The following is a 17,120-nucleotide window of genomic DNA, read 5'->3' on the forward strand; positions in this document are numbered from 1 at the left end:
TTTCTACTCCTTTTCCAATTTTTAGCATAATGTGTTGGTGCTCTAGCAACTGCCAAAGATAACCAATTTATTTTTTCTGTACTATCATTACAAGATCATCGATTTTCACACATTTTATGTGTTCAATCCATTATAGTCATTATTCATTTGGAGGTTCAGATTGTCCCACTTTTGTCCAGTGGGAGCCTTTTCAGATTCTGTCCTTTTGACAAGATTCTGATGGTCTTTAATAGCTTTTTTGCTTTCTAGCACAAGACTTCCCAGGTTCATCTTGTACTTTTCTACCCTAGAACTGGGATAAGAAATTTATTAAAAGAGCCCTGCTTCTTTTTAGTAGGAAATGGCATTTATTAAAGGCCACACTTTGGGTGCTATGGCTATTCATTGCTTCCAAGCCTTTTAAGTAGACAGAGCTAGGAAACAGTCATTTTCTAGAAAAAGAAAAATAAATGAGTCTGTACTTATATTGCCAATTCAAATTTAAGAATGCAGGGTTTTTACATAAATTCTTTGATTTCATATTTTCTTTTTTTAAGAAAGTATCTCTCTTTTTTTAAATGCCAAAAACCTTGGTTCCTGATGGCATTGACATAATTACCTACTTGCTTTATCCTACTGTGTGTCTGTATAATAGTTTCAAAATAACAATACCAATAGAATTATAAACAATATGATTAGTGAATGCAATTTAGGATTTATTATATATCACACTAGGAATATAAAAATCAAAAACACTGTGTTCTAAAGTCACCTGAAATAGTTCATTCCTGATGAATATGCTACCAACTTATGAATGTTTTAGCTTTTCATTCTTAGGTGTTTTTTTGTTTTATTCATTTTATTTAAATTTTTAAAACTTATATTTACTAAGAATTGTTTTATGATTACATAAAACATTTACATGGGTACAAACTAGAAATCAACGTACACTGAGCGAGATCTAGCCTCTGTCTCTATCTACTTTCTCTTGGTTCTTCCCTACTCTACATGCTTATTATTTTTAAATTTTTCCTACCATTGCTTCCTTTGGAAAATACAAACAAATAATTAGAAAATGGTTGTCTCTCTCTCCTTTTCCTATTTAAAAGTGTGCTTTACTGTAACAGGTACACTATTCTGCACCTTGCTTTTATTTTTTAACTTAATGTATCTAGAAATCACACCCAGAAGAATATATACATTTTCCTCATTACTTTCAACAGATGCATGGTAGTCCACTGGAAGGATATATACCAGTTTACTAAGCCAGTCTCCTATTCAGGTTGCTTCCAGCTGTTTACTGTTATAAACAGTGCTTTATAACTTTATGCATTCTGCATTTTTTGCTATATTTATGGGACAGATTCCTAGAAATAGCACTTTTGGGCCAAAGGGTAGCTGCAGAGGTGATTTTGCTAGATATTGATAAATCCCTCTCTTTAAAGTTTGCACCACTTTGCATTCCCACTATTACTGGATGAAAGCACCTGTTTTCCCACAGCCTTGACAAGAGACAAAAGTTGTCAGACTTCTGAATTCTGCCCATCTGATAGGTGAGAAATGGTATTTCACTATAATTTTAATGTATATTTCTCTTAATATGAGAAAGACTGAGCACATTTTTATCTGTTTGAGGACCATTTACATTACTTTTTCCCTTGAGTTGTCTGTTTCCACCTTTAGTCAATTTTTTAATTGGGTAGTTGGTATTTTTCTTCTGAGTTTTTACAAGTACCTTATACATTAGTTATATTAGCCCTCTGTATGTGATATAAATATTTCCCCAAGTTTCTTTTTAATTTTTCTTATGTTTTATTACGATGCAATTTAAAAAATTATATAGTCAAATACCAATCTTTTCTGTTATCACTTCTGGATGTGGAGCCAAAGAAAACAGTGTTTCCTACTCCTAGGTTATAAAGGAATTCACTCATGTATTTGTTTTTATTACCTATACAATTTATTTTTTAATCATAAGTATTTCTAACCTACTTGGATTTATGTAGCTAAGGAGTATTAAGAAATACATCCATGGGGACTTCCCTGGTGGCACAGTGGTTAAGAACCCGCCTGCCAATGCAGGGGACATGGGTTCAAGCCCTGGTCCGGGAAGATCCCACATGCCACGGTGCAACTAAGCCCGTGCACCACAACTACTGAGCCTGCGTGCCACAACTACTAAGCCCGTGCACCACAACTGCTGAGGCCCATGTGCCTAGAGCCCATGCTCCGCAACGAGAAGCCACTGCAATGAGAAGCCCGCGCACCACAACGAAGAGCAGCCCCCACTCGCCGCAACTAGAGAAAACCCACGTGTAGCAACAAAGATGCAATGCAGCTAAGAATAAATAAATAAATAAATAGAAAATTATTTAAAAAAGAAATACATCCATGAAAAAAAGAAATAGAAGAAGAAAAAAAATTACATCCAATTTTATCTTTTTCCACATGTCTATCCAGTGGTCCCAATGCCACTTAGTAAAAAAGCTTCCTTTGCAAAAACAAATTCTTCCTAGCCTATAGTTCTAAATAAGAAAGGCAAAACAATAAAGCTTTAAGAAGATAACAAAGGAAAGTATTTCATAACCTGGGTACAGGTAAAGATTTTTTAAACAGAATGTAGATGATGGTAACTATAAAGGAATCATCCCCTGATGATTCTTATTTTTTCTAATAATTTGTTTCCCAATTTTAAAGACAATCATGAACTTTTAATTTCTTTCATAAAAAGGTTTACTTTTCTTTACTTACTACCTGTGTATTATTAGGCCTCTCTCTAACTCACTTTTCTAATTTGTAAAATTGGATCTGTGTCACTTTTCTTAAAGAAATGAGAAATTCATTCTAAAACACTATCACACTGTTTATCATATAAATTATGATTAATAAAAACTAATTTATCTTTGATTATGTCAATATTTGTAAGTATAAATCTGAGTATTCTCACCTACTCCTAAAAATTGGCATCCTCTAGATCTGATAGCCAATAAGAAAGGCAAGACAGTGATCTATCTTACCTGGCCCTAGAAACTGGCATCCTCGAGCCCTGACAGCAGCCCATAAGTTGGCAGACAATTGCTGAGGGTTCTGGTGCTGTAATATTAGTTCTGTTACAGTTCTTTCTCCAAGTGAACGGGCTGCTCGTATGGCTCTTACACGACCTTCTTCCTCCACCAGTTGACAGTTTACAAGTGTCACCAGTTTCCTTTGCATTGGACGGCTCAGTGCACTCTGGTTCAAACTAGCTACACCTTTAGGAAAAAAGGAAACTACAGTTTTTTTCAATCAAAAAAGACAAGTCAAATTTCATTATCTATTTAATGAAAATATCTAGTATTTAACTATTAAGCCACAATTCCTAATCAGTCCCCATAAGGTACTTTCATTTTTTAACAATGACTATTTTGTCCCTGTTCTCTGTGGTAACTGCAGCCTAATTTTTAGTTACTTCGAATTTTATTTGGGTATCCTATTCTCTAGGCTACGTGTGTCCCACAAAAGAGAGTAATTTGGGTTTATTTAGTCTATTCTTCATCTTCACTAAAACTATTGAAGATAAATTTAGACCTAAATAAATGAAAAAATCTAAATGTAATGATTAACAACAGCTCTAGTTTTGGGGGCTTTTTTTGTTGTTGTTTTGTATATAAAACATTTAGAACATGGTTTAATGACAAAATCTTAGATCCTATTCCCTTTTCAGATTCAAAGATATTGCTCCAGCAATTCTTCCCTCTCTCCCACATCATCAATTGTTCCCTTCCTACTTGATCATTTGCATCAACATACAGTAAGAACAAGCATGCTGTTATTTCATACATCTTAAAAAATTAATAAATCTTTTTATTCATCCCTTTTCCCCTACCTGCTCTGCCCCATTTCTTTCCTCCGTTTTGCAGCAAATCCTCTAGAGTTGTCTATATTCACTATCTCCAAATCCTTGCTTCAAAATCTTTAAAACCTACTTCAATCAAGTTTTTGCCACTATCTCTTGACCAAAACTGCTCTTCTCATAACAACAATTACCTCCTCTTTGCTAAATCAATGGTCAATTCTCAATCCTTATCTTATCTGACCTTTCAAGAGCACTCAACACAGATCACTCTTAACTCCTTTAAAAACATTCTTTACTTGGCTTCCAGAACACCTCTGTCTCTTAATTTTCTTCCTTCCTTCTTCCTTTCCAGTCTTCTTTGCTGATTTCATCTTTTCTTCTTGACTTCCTAATGTTAAACAGCCTAGGACCCAGTTTTTGTTTTCTTCTCTATCTATACTCACTACTTAGGTGATCTCATCCAGTCTTATTGCTTTAAATACTACCTGTATGTCAATGACTCCCAAAATTACAACTCATACCTCATTCCTTAACATATATCCACTGGTTACCTAACAGCATCCAAGTGAAGATTTGACATCTCAAATTCAACATGACCAAAACTGAACTCCTGATCTTCCTATCTAAACCTAATGTCCCTGCAGTATTCCTTGTGTAAATTGATGGTAACTTCTCTTTCCAGGTGCTCAGACCCCAAAACTCAGGAGTCATACTTGACCCTGCTCTTTCTTTCATACCCACATCCAATAATTTAGGAAATTCTCTTGATTCTACCTTCAAAAAACATCCAGACTGTCCACTTCTCACTAGCTGCACTTCCACTAACCTTGTCCCGTCAGCCAATACCCTGGTTCTCCCTTTGTCCTTCTACACTGAATTCTCAACAGAGCAGCTAGTGTGACCCTTTTACCATTAGTCATATCATGTCATTCCTCTGGCTCAAAATCCTAGAGTAACTCCCCAATTTCCCTAAGAGTAAAAGCTCAAGTCTTTAAAATGGCCTGTAAGTCTGTACAACATCTGGCCTCACCATTCCTTTTCATTACCTCATACTGCTCTCCCCCTCACTCACCCTACTCCAGGTACATTCTCCGTACATTATCCTGTTTTTGTTCTTTGAAGACACTATGCATGCCTTGGGGACTTTGTTATTTCTTCTGCCTTGAAGTCTTTTCCCAGTAACCTACATGGTTAACTACCTCACTTGTTTCATCTCAAGTTCGAAAGCTACCATCTTAACAAGGTCTACACTAATCACCTTGTTTAAAACTGCAACTCACCCTTTTCCCCTCACTCTGACATTTCTGATCCATTTAACTATACTGTTTTCTTTCCACAGCAATTATCATTTATAACATAGTGCCTGGTACTTAGGACATGCTCTTTAAGTATCTGTTCAATGAATGAATGAGGTAGATAGGATAAGTTTCTCAAGGAAGCCAGTGTCCAAAATATCCAACAGTGGAAAGCACAGAGCAGATACAAAATAAATACTTGATTAATTCACTCACTCAACAACTTTTTATTACATCTATGACCTGCTACCTACCTACAGAAGAGAATTCCATTTCTGTCTCAGCACTTAACTTACTGAGCTTATATGCCTATCTCCCCAATAGACTGTGGGCTCCATGAAGACCCTAACCTGTAAGTTATGTAAGTTAACTGTAAGTGCTCCATAAAATTTAATAAATGACTGAATGAATACATGAAATTGTCTTAGTAGGATTCATTAAAACTAATATTCTGCTATAGCACCATTAGTTTAATCAGTGAATATAAACATTGTATAAATCTCAATATGTAGTATGTCTGATGAATTCTTAAATTAATAACAATATTGATTATCTCTAGAAAATAGTATAATGTTCTCAATCAAAAAGATTTCCATGATCCCTTTAAGCAAACTCATTTATCAAAACTCAAAATTATTTAATAGGGTATCAACATCAAGTCTTCCAAAATTAATGTATTACCAAGTCCTACTCACCCATAAAAGTACTTTTTTATGAACTTACCTTTACCTCCACTTAGTGGTTTTAAGTAGAGTGCCAAATCCTCAACACATTTCTTTGCAACCTCATAGTGTTTGTTCTCACCTAAATTACTTAACTTTACTGATTGATGATCTGGTACCTAAAAAACAAAGAAAAATTGAAGAAATACATTCATCCAGTTCATGCAATTGTTAATTTTATATTTGATAATAATCTTGGTGAGTATAAACTTCTAATACACAGACAATCAAAGTAGTTTAAGTGAAATTAAAGCCAAACACCTAGCCAATCTGCTTTCCAAGAACCAAGGATATCATACTTAATAGCATGGGTTGGGTGAATTAATGAGAGGAAAAAAGGAGGTACTTAATTGTACAATGTATCAATGTTATTCCTCAGGGATGATAACTATGCTATAACTTTGAAAAATGTTAACATTAGGGGAAGCTGCAAAAAGTTAACAGGTTCTCTGTGTACTGTTTTTCGCAATTAAAAAAAGTATTTCAAAATAAAAAGTAGCAAAAAAAGGCAAGAACTTTTTTCCCCTAAGCACTTGGCACCTGCTTCCTATATAACTTACTTATTATATTTATTGTTTATGGTCTGTCCCCCCTTGTTCTCAATGAAAGGTCAAAACTTGGGTAAAACCTTGGGCAGCTCTGCAACTGCTACAAATGATCTTGAGTAAATTATTTAACTGCTCCAAGTCTAGTTTGTACTGCTCAAGATGGTTTCTCTATCTGCAAAATGAAGATGAAAATCCCTATTTCACAGTGCCATTATGAAAATTCAATTTAATTCACAAATATTTATATTCATGGAGTGCTTACCACGTGCCAAGCAGTTACAGGCAGTAGGCATCTATCAGTGAGCAAAACAGACAAAATATCTTGCCCTTGTGTAGCTTACATTCTAGTAAAGAGGAAGCAGCCAATAAATTTTTTAAAAAAATAAATACATAGTATGATAGAAGGTGGTCAGTAAAAATTCTACAGCAAGGATAAGGGGGATTTGAGAGTGTTGGAGGGGGATTGCAATTTTAACAGGGGTGGTCAGGATAGGCTTCCTTGGGAATCATGACATTTGAATATAGACTTGAAAGAGGAGAGAAAATGAGTATCTTAGGCAAAATAACAGTCACTGAAAAAGCCCTCAGGTGGGAACAAGTTTGGTACATCTGACAATTGGTTAGGAAGCCAGTGTGGCTTAAGCAGAAAGAGTGAGGACAGAGCAGGAGATAAGGCTGAAAAGGTAATAGAAAAGGTAATAGAAGTCATATTGTAAAGACCTGCAAGATAATTTAAGGACCAACTGAGAGAACATTTATAAGTGAAAAAACACAATACCTGACCTATAGCAGATGCTAAATGATAGCTAGTATTATTACAAATAATCTACAGTATTTTATTGAATCTAAGATGCCACTGTTTGCAAGAGGCACCATTGTTTTATGCACCATTAAGGAAAAAACTGCCAATTAATTTATGACACACTATTGATAAATAGATGCATCTTGATTTCAGAGTGTCTAACTGGATTATGAACACTGAAAAGAAATGTGCTTTAAAAGGAAAACCTCAAATATCAAGACACTAAAGGAATGGAGTATTTTAATTCACTGAATTTTCTAAGAAGTGATTAATCAGAAAAATCCTTACTTTCTTGCTTTAATATGTAGTACATGAAGTACAGAATTTCATCTTCTTCCTCACCTGTAAAATGGGGATAATAACTACCAGAAGAACTATGACAAGAATTAGTGATAATAGATGTGGACTGCTTACTATCATACCTAACACAAAATAGGCCCTCATTATATGAAAATTATGATAAATCTAGGGTCTTGCTGATTCAGTAAAATGATAAATAAGATATGCTATTTCTATAGCATATGAGCATAAGCAGAAACTGCAGAATTTGTTACTGACACTCTAGAAATTGGTTTTCTACATATACATCTTATATATGTATATATACCTATACAGACCTATTTTCTCATTTATAATATCATCCTAAAAGTCAAGTGAAGTTTTAGAGAAAACCAAAAAACCTCCACTTAAGGGTTATAGATGGTTGATTTCTGGCCAAAGCTTTGATTACATTTCTTTTCACGCACCCTAATGACTAAATATTTACATATGCTTATACAAAAATGTTTCTTATCCACCAAAATCACTTAAAAACATAACTTTTGGGGCTTCCCTGGTGGCGCGGTGGTTGGGAGTCCGCCTGCCGATGCGGGGCATGCGGGTTCGTGCCCCAGTCTGGGAGGATCCCGCGTGCCGCGGAGCGGCTGGGCCCGTGGGCCGTGCGCGCTGGGCCTGCGTGTCCGGAGCCTGTGCTCCACGGCAGGAGAGGCCACGGCAGTGAGAGGCCCGCGTACCGCAAAAAAACAAACAAAAAAAACAAAAACAAAACAAAACAAAAAAATCATAACTTTTGACCACAACACTGAATACAAAAAAGTATATAATTATATGCAATTTACAGTTTTGCATAAGGATTTATGACATTATCTAAAGAAAATCATTTGCGGAATACAATAATGAAAATCAGGTATACTGAGTATTTTTTATGTCTCAAATATCCCTAAACATACTTTGTACCCCTTAATGAACAAAGTTCTATAATTATTACTTATATCAAACACGTAAAATCCTGAAAGGTTACCTGGGCTCCAACTAACTGGAGAAGTGCGAAGTTGACAGGAAGCACATCAATGTCTGTGTTGATGGCAGTCTGATCAAAAGGACAAGCTTTTCGGTGAAGTTTATTCAAGCAGGTCTTGCAAACAGTGTGTGAACAACCTAAACTGATGGGTTTGTGCACATTCTCATCAAATTCATTATAGCAGATTGGACAGGACAGAAATTCTGTCCATTGAGCTGCCTGCACAGGCATTGTGGAAGCTGGATGCTCGGGTTAGCAGTCTAGCAGATCATTATTTTGCTGGGTAGTGTTTTGTAAGCTGGAAATGGACAAAAGTAAGAATTAACCACATATTCATCATTCACCTTTCAAGAGTTAACTGCTTAAGTCAACCATCACAGCTTCAAAACCTAAAACACTTTTTTTTAAAAAATAAATTTATTTATTTATGGCTGTGTTGGGTCTTCATTGCTGCGTGCGGGCTTCTCATTGCAGTGGCTTCTCTTGCTGCAGTGCCCGGGCTCTAGGCGTGGGCTCAGTAGTTGTGGCGCACGGGCTTAGTTCCTCCACGGCATGTGGGATCTTCCTGGACCAGGGATCGAATCCGTGTCCCCTGCATTGGCAGGAGGATTCCCAACCACTGTGCCACCAGGGAGACCCAAAACCTAAAACAATTCTGAATAATTCTATATGCTTTGAACATCTTTTTCTTTAAATCTATTTGCTGAATTAAATTTCTGAAAAGTTTTTGTGCAGAAACAATATCCTAATAGTGCTCCTTCTGACTAAACATATTTATATCAGTTGCGCATCAAAGCTTTCATGTATTTTTCTTAATGACCACATCAAATAAACAGATTAACTTTCCACAATTTCATTTTCAGAAAAACAAATTACTTTGGATTGCTAATTTAAAAAAAAAAAGTGTTTCCCTTGGATATCTACTACCCCCAAGCATAGTAAGATATGACCTAAGAGTTAGTGAACTCTGGAAATACTGATCCAAACAAAATCACGGTGAGTCAGGAGTGAAGGAACAGCTTTGCCACCTGAATGACCAAGTCAGTCAAGGATAGTTCACCTTGGCAGTTTCACAAAAGAGGAAATCTCTGGTCAGGACTTGACTATGAGGCTAACTAAGGTACTGAAAAAGTATGAGAGAAGACTGTTAATGATAGAGCCATTTGTCCATAAATGAAAGAATGATGCTAACCTTAAAATACAGTGCCAAAGTAAAAGAAAAAAAAAAGAAAATACAAATCTTGAATGTAATTCCCTACAATACTTTTGACAAAACATATCAGTGAGATATATATATATATATATAACCCAAAAACTGTCAGGTCCAATGAGCAAGATGTTGAAGAATAAAATAATATTCTTATCTAATAACTCTAAACAGAAAAACAGCAAAATACAGTTGACCCTTCAATAATGCAGGCTTGAACTGCCCAGGTCCACTTATACACATATAATTTTCTTTTTTTTTTAAATAATGCTTTTTTTTTAAACATCTTTATTGGAGTATAATTGCTTTACAATGGTGTGTTAGTTTCTGCTTTATAACAAAGTGAATCAGCTATACATATACATATACATAACATATACATATATCCCCGTATCTCTTCCCTCCTGCGTCACCCTCCCTATCCCACCCCTATAGGTGGTCACAAAGCACAGAGCTGATCTCCCTGTGCTAATCTCCCTGTGCTATGCGGCTGCTTCCCACTAGCCATCCATTTTACATTTGGTAGATACACAGATATTTCTCAGTACTAAATACTACAGTACTACGGAGTATGGCTGATTGAATCCACAGATGCAGAGGAACCATGGATGCAGATGGACAAGTATAAATTATATGTGGATTAACCCCAGCATTATTCAAGGGTCAACTGTTTAAATTTCTATCTTTATATATGCATATGATTAAAAGGCACACGAAAAAACATGACTGATTTTTCTTTTCTTATTCCTAAGATTAAAACATTCCATAATTTTTAATAAAATATTTAGTATCAAAACCTCTAATTTAAAATCTTTAGATCCTGGGACTTCCTTGGTGGCACAGTGGTTAAGAATCCACCTGCCAGTACAGGGGACACAGGTTCGAGCCCTGGTCCAGGAAGATCCCACATGCTGCGGAGCAACTAAGCCCGTGTGCCACAACTACTGAGCCTGCGTTCTAGATAGAGCCCACTTGCCACAACTACTGAAGCCCGCGTGCCTTATAGCCTGTGTTCCGCAATGAGAAGCCCACGCACCGCAACGAAGAGTAGCCCCCGCTCGCCGCAACCAGAGAAAAGCCCGCGCACAGCAACGAAGACCCAACGCAGCCAAAAATAAATACATAAATAATTTTAAAAATATATATAAAAATTAAAATAAAATCTTTAGATCCCGAACTTGAACACTCTACATTTCACAAATTTTCTGCATCGTCCAATTCAAAACTTATATAAGTCTGACAGATGCTCTCTGGTGAACAAGAAATCTAGGTATTTAGGGCAATTATCAGCCAATACTTTATTTCATAAGAACGTTTACCAATCCAAATATATTAGTGCCACAGAGATTAGATGTTTAAAAATGTAATCAGATTCAGGACAGAAAAGTGTATAACTGATTCTCAAATAACCCCACACTCAAATGAGGAATTCTATTAGCCTTTATTGTGCTTTTTATGTTCAAAAAAACTAAGGTTTTAAAAAATACCTTGGTAAAAATGAATTACAGAACTTGTTGTGTAAAAAGCACCTACACAAACTTTTCCTCAAACAGCTCTGATGCAAAGTATCTAATATCTTTATTTATAAACTACCCAAATCTTGCAAACTATGTTTACTTTATTTTACACATTTCACTTTCACATTTCCGCATCTGTCAATGCCATCAATCTTAAAAAGTCTGCTTCGAACTTCAGAGATGAGCACTGAGCAGGTGAACACATCACTCCTTGAAACTATTCAACATTTTTAATGTTTAGTCTTCTAGGCTGCCGAATTATACAAGGAAAAGACCTTTAAGGAAGGATGAATTTCATGTTAAATCTAGTGCTGAGAGCCCTAATTTAGTTAATAACTTGAACTGATAAAATATTTATCAAAACAAGACACTGCATCTATTTTTTTCTTCATGGCCACCTGTTTGGAAATGCTAATTCTGTGGGTTAGGATACCATGGGCCACTGGGTAATAGGAAACTAGTAGCAAATACTCTTTCCTTACTTAGTTTTCCAAGATCATCCTGAAATGCTTTACGTTAAAGTTAATCAGTGGGGGGAGAAAAGCCCTTTCAGTTTGAACCAAACATAAAAATGCTGCCTTTCATATTTTCGCCTACTAGTTTTGAAGTGTTTCAAATTATTCAGGAATACATTTGATAGTTTTAATATCTCATATGTGTTTCTAGGTCTAAGAACAGCAGATGTTTTAATATAATTAATGCTGAGACATTTAACTTCTAGCAGAAATCAAATAAATACCTTTGAAAGAAAAAAATATTTGCCAAATTCTCCTTCTGCTATGTGTCAGATTCTAACTTTCTGAAAGGAAAATTACAAACTGAACTTTCCTGGTAAGATACCAGAAACGGTTTGACTTTTTAAAATGTTTTTCCTCAGTACCACTGTTGATAAATTCTAGATTCCTCAATTATGATAAAGACAAAATAAAATTTTGTCTGAAACACCGAAAGGTTTAATTAGTGATGACAAAACTGACCTTTCATTCCTTTCAAAGGCACTCTGTAAATGTTTACCTAGAAAATATTTTTATAATTATCAAAAATGATAGCCTACTGTCTCTATAATTTATTTTTTTAAAAGCATCTAAATGACCCATAGCAAGCTAATAATATATATTGATGTGTGGAACTCGCAGGTTTATACTAATACATGCCATAGTAACTTACTTGAAACTATGAAAGTTCTAAATTGCTAATAACATTTATATTTAACAGTAAAGTAAGTATCCATCCTAAAGATACTCCCAAAACATCTCAAACTGAGATAAAATGGCTTAAAAAGCCCATACCTCTAGATATATAAAGGGACTACTTAAGAAAAACATTCAAATTAAATTATTTGTATTAAGTCATTTTATTTACTAGTTACTAAAATTGAAGAACAACAAGATAAAGCATAGGAGTGAGAAATACTATATTAGAGAGGAGATCTTAAACAGATTTTTACTCAAGTAATTTTTCAGGCTGTAAGTTCCTTGTAATGCGTACTAACTCATAAAACAGGAAGAGTAATAGACACCTCTTACATGATGCAAATTAGAAATTGCTTTATTAAAGGCAAACTGCTTATCACCTAAGTACTTTCATTTTCTTAGTCCACCATGATATTATGCACTCAGTTCAGGACTATGAAACATGATTTTAAAATGTCAGAGTAAGGTTTATGCCCCATTCACTACTGTATAATAAAAAAATACAGTATTTCACAATTCTCTTTATACAGATGTAAACATTAGGGCTCAGGTCTGTTAATTAAAACATTGTTTTCATTTTAGTTCACCCATGTGAGAAACTTAAGCTACTGAAATGGACTGTAACAGTACTTCTCAATTCAGAAACCTTAAAAATAATTAGTTTTGGACTTTAAAAATTATATTTAAAGCATCATAGGTACAATTTAGACCTTAACCTATAAAACTAACAAACAAAACCAATGAAAATAATCTGTAAGTTCTAAAACTCAGTATTCAAACTTATGAAAAGGACTGGAAAAAAGGAACTAAATTACAATGTTAAAGACTATTGGGCTTCCCTGGTGGCGCAGTGGTTGGGAGTTCGCCTGCCGATGCAGAGGACACGGGTTCGTGCCCCGGTCTGGGAAGATCCCACATGCCGCAGAGTGGCTGGGCCCGTGAGCCATGGCCGCTGAGCCTGCGCGTCCGGAGCCTGTGCTCCGCAACGGGAGAGGCCACGACAGTGAGAGAGGCCCGCGTACCGCAAAAACAAAAGACTATTATACGTGCTTCAGTATATGTTATGAAAGATATATGACCCAAGTTTTACTTCTAAAATCCACTATGGGGTTGAACTCAGTTTTTTAATGAGATTTAACTTTCAATGTCTTCTATTAGAACAGTAATGGGATAATTTTCTATTTTAACTAATATAACCAATAAAGTTTTGCTACTTTAGTGATGACTACCTGAAAAATACTTTTTTTGAGATAGAACTTAATTACTCACTTCTGCCTATCAAATAATGGCCACTGGATAAATTTACCCTTCATATTATCAAAGTCTTTAGCCTTTTGGTTATTCTGATTATAAGAAGACATTCTGGCAGGAAATTTTTGGTTTTCATGCATCTACTTCTATTCAGATAATTTATTTCTTGGAAGAGCAGTACTCTAGAACTGCACTGTCCAGCAGAAATATAATGTGAGCTACAAGTAATTTAAAATATCTAGTAGTTGGGAGGGAAGCTCAAGAGGGAGGGGATATGGGGACATATGCATGCATATGGCTGATTCACTGTGGTGTACAACAGAAACTAACCAGTATTGTGAAGCAATCATACTCCAATAAAGATCTATTAAAAAAAATAAAGAAAAAATAAAATATCTAGGAGTCACATTAAAAAAAGGAAAAACAGGTGAAATTAATTTTAATAATAATTTATTTAACCCAATTTATCCAAAATATCATTTCAACATGTGATCAATATAAAAAATTATATTTTTAATTCTTTTTTTTTTGGACTAAGTCTTGAAATCTGGTGTGTATTTTACACTTATAGCACATCTCAATTCACACCAGCCGCATTTCAAGTGCTCAACTGCCACATGTGGCTAGCGGCTAGTGTTGGACTGTGCAACTCTAGAGTACTTAAAATTATAAAGTAATACTCAAAACTAATTTTTATTAAGAATTTGAGGTTAAAGTTACATCTACACTTAGGAAGGTTTTCATAAAACTAAAAAGCCTGAAGATCATAAAGATGTAACTTAACATTTATGAGACTAGGTGCAAAACATTATTTTAAATTTTCAGCTGGCTTTATTTTACTACATGCTTCCTTTTTGCATCAATAGAAAATGAAACTTCAACCCAGTCCAACCAAAACAATAAACAAGTACTTATTATAATAAGATCTTATTGTAAGTTTATTTATCATTATTTGATATTGCATACAATGTGGAAGTTCTATTTCTGAATATAAAATTCTGTGTAAAGAAAAATGCTTCCCCTCCCAAAAGAATTTTTTTGACATTTTTTAAACTGGAAGACACAGCAAACTACAAAAGCAGAAAATGAATTAATGAAAACATATGAACAAAGAACATAAGTCTTCTTAAATGTCAGGTTGACCCCACAGTAATAACAGATCAGGAGTAACTCAAAGAATCCACTAATGAACACGACTGCAATTAAATCCTCAAATAGGCGCCAATCTGAATTATAACATCTGCTTTTTCTAAACATGTCTGGAATGTATGTTTAACATTTTGTCCTTCTAGCTATTTTCCAAACTCTAAAAATTTGGAAAACATCAATCTCCAAATCAACAAAAACAGCAATATTGAAAGATGGTCTTTGACAGGATGTAATGGCCTCGATTTCTTCAAGAACTGAATGTGGAAGTAAACAACATAAGAAAGGGATGTTATGTTAGAACAGTGGTGCAGCTTTTTAGACAGATAAAAGAATCCATGAAGTCTTCTTAATGTTTCGAGAAGCCACAACTAAATTTTTATGTTTAACTATAAACAGGCTGCACAAAGCTAACTAAAATACTTCTTTCTTTGCTTTTGGGTATAATTATATCAATTTAGTGTAGCAACATTAACTTTCTCAAGTTAATCAAAAGTTCCTATTGGAACTTAAAAGTTTGACTAATACAAAAATAGAAAAAAGATTACTCAAGCACTTTATTTGGGATACAAAGTCATTCTAACACAGGTGGTGGGAGGAAAGTAGGAATTAAAAAGAAGGGGCCTAGCTAAGGGGAGAGTAGGAATTAAAAGGGAACTAGGTAGTTATTTTAAAAACAAAAAAAGAGGGTGGGAATCATGAAATTAGATCTACTTTATGTCAGTGATTACTTGAGGCTATTTTGATGTCAAGGTTCTATCTGCCGGTATCTTAAACTGTTCTGTGATTCCAAGGATGGAAATGACAGCTACCCCCATCTTCTTCCTTCCTGAAAGCTAAGAACAGAGAAAAGTAGAGCTGCTTCTGAGAAACAAAGATGCTTTCTACCATTCTTCTAAGATGGTGGAAGAGTCTCCTTAAGAGGCTTCCCCAAGAAGGAAAAATGAAGGAGGGAAAGAAAACCATAGCAGAATTCCCTGGCTGTTTCAACGCCATTGCTCCGTCACAACCACTGTGCAACCACTCTGGTCCGGCCCTCTCCCTCCCAGGAGGTTAAGCCCTCCCAGGGCATTGTTTAGCCAGGGTCCCTATTTACCACTCAGATCGCCTCCACCATTCCTGCTTTAGGATCTCGGGAAGCCCCAGGGCAGAAAGCCGAAAAGCCAGGAGAGGACTTGGTTTCGAGGACCTCCTCCAACCCCACTCTTACTAACTGGTGTAGAAAAGGGAGAGGGAAGCCTGGTCTTTGCTTGCATGGGTTCCTTAGGGGCAGAAGCGTCCCCTCGGCCGGTGTCGACCGGAGGTGGCCATTAGCGCCGAGCGCTTGGTACTGAAAAAGCCCTACCGGGGCGAGGGGCCTCCTCCGGCCCGAGACTCCGGGCCCGGTCCGGGTGTCAGGTGCGGCCCTCGGTTTCCTACCCTCGGGGCACCGGCGACGACACCGCACAGACCCCGGGCTGAGACCGGTCACCCGCTCGACCGCCGGGGACCTGGGACCCAGGCTGGCCCCGAGCCGCATCGTGCCCGCCCCCGCCCTACCTGAGGGGGACCGGGCGGGGTCGCTAAGGGCCGCTCCCGGGAGCCCCGCGACCGCGCGGCTCGGCGACGGAGGCGCCTCGTCTCGCCGGGGCAGAGCTCGGCGGCGGCTTCACGGCCTCAAACTCCATCGGGAGGTACAGGGACAGCCCCGTTGGCGGCGGCGGAGGCCGCGACGGGGCTTCCTCCTCCCTCCGCCTCCGCCTCCTTCTCCTTCTCCTCCTCCTCACCAAGGAGGCGGACCTGGAGGGATTCCGACCTAGTTCTCGCGAGAAGATACTCCCCACCTCACGCGAGATCACGCCTGACCGGGAGCTGGGGAGGTGGAAGGGAAGCGTAGTAGCCCCCGCCCCCTGGACTGCGCATCAGTTTTCCTCGGGTCTACAGAACCACCCCTTCACGTGACTAGGGAGCTCTGGAGCACTGTGGGAGGTGCTGTTAGGAGGCCTGGGCAAGCCGAAGAGCTTGATGGGAAACTCCCTGTACATTCATATGCGCCTCGAGCCAGCCTCCTAGACACTGGTTTGAGCCAGTGTCTGACTCCCACTGTGGAAGGCGTGGTATGGATTGAGCATAATCTGAGGCATCTGTATTATATTGTACTCACTCTCCCATAATTAAATGCTGACAGGTTCCCTCAGTCTCTCAACATAGGGGCCAAGCAATCTCCCTATTTTATTTTAAAAAAAATTTGTTTGCCTGGCACTAACGCCTTATCTCTTTGTTAAAGAGAGAATTCTGGGCTCTTCAGAAGATGGCAGAGATAAAAATTCAGTCACAAATTCTGGC

The 17,120-nt window shown here is 37.0% G+C and overlaps 1 protein-coding gene across 3 annotated transcripts in view; it reads right to left on the minus strand.

Moving 5' to 3' along the window:
* The window catches only part of RC3H2 (ring finger and CCCH-type domains 2), a 59,641-nt gene extending 43,057 nt beyond the window's left edge, over positions 1 to 16,584 (minus strand). For 2 of the 3 annotated variants that reach the window (XM_049711432.1, XM_033427246.2), the window contains exons 1-4: positions 16,335 to 16,568; positions 8,482 to 8,779; positions 5,833 to 5,950; positions 2,997 to 3,230 (exon numbers count right to left, since the gene is read on the minus strand). In XM_049711432.1, the coding sequence (XP_049567389.1) occupies positions 2,997 to 3,230; positions 5,833 to 5,950; positions 8,482 to 8,712 (583 nt within the window). In that variant the 5' untranslated portion in view covers positions 8,713 to 8,779; positions 16,335 to 16,568. Of the gene's footprint in view, positions 1 to 2,996; positions 3,231 to 5,832; positions 5,951 to 8,481; positions 8,780 to 16,334 lie in introns of all 3 variants that reach the window. The other variant, XM_012532878.3, reaches the window with a different exon arrangement.
* Positions 16,585 to 17,120: the final 536 nt, after the last annotated feature.

Source organism: Orcinus orca, chromosome 6, assembly GCF_937001465.1.
Source record: "Orcinus orca chromosome 6, mOrcOrc1.1, whole genome shotgun sequence".
Classification (NCBI taxonomy): Eukaryota; Metazoa; Chordata; class Mammalia; order Artiodactyla; family Delphinidae; genus Orcinus; species Orcinus orca.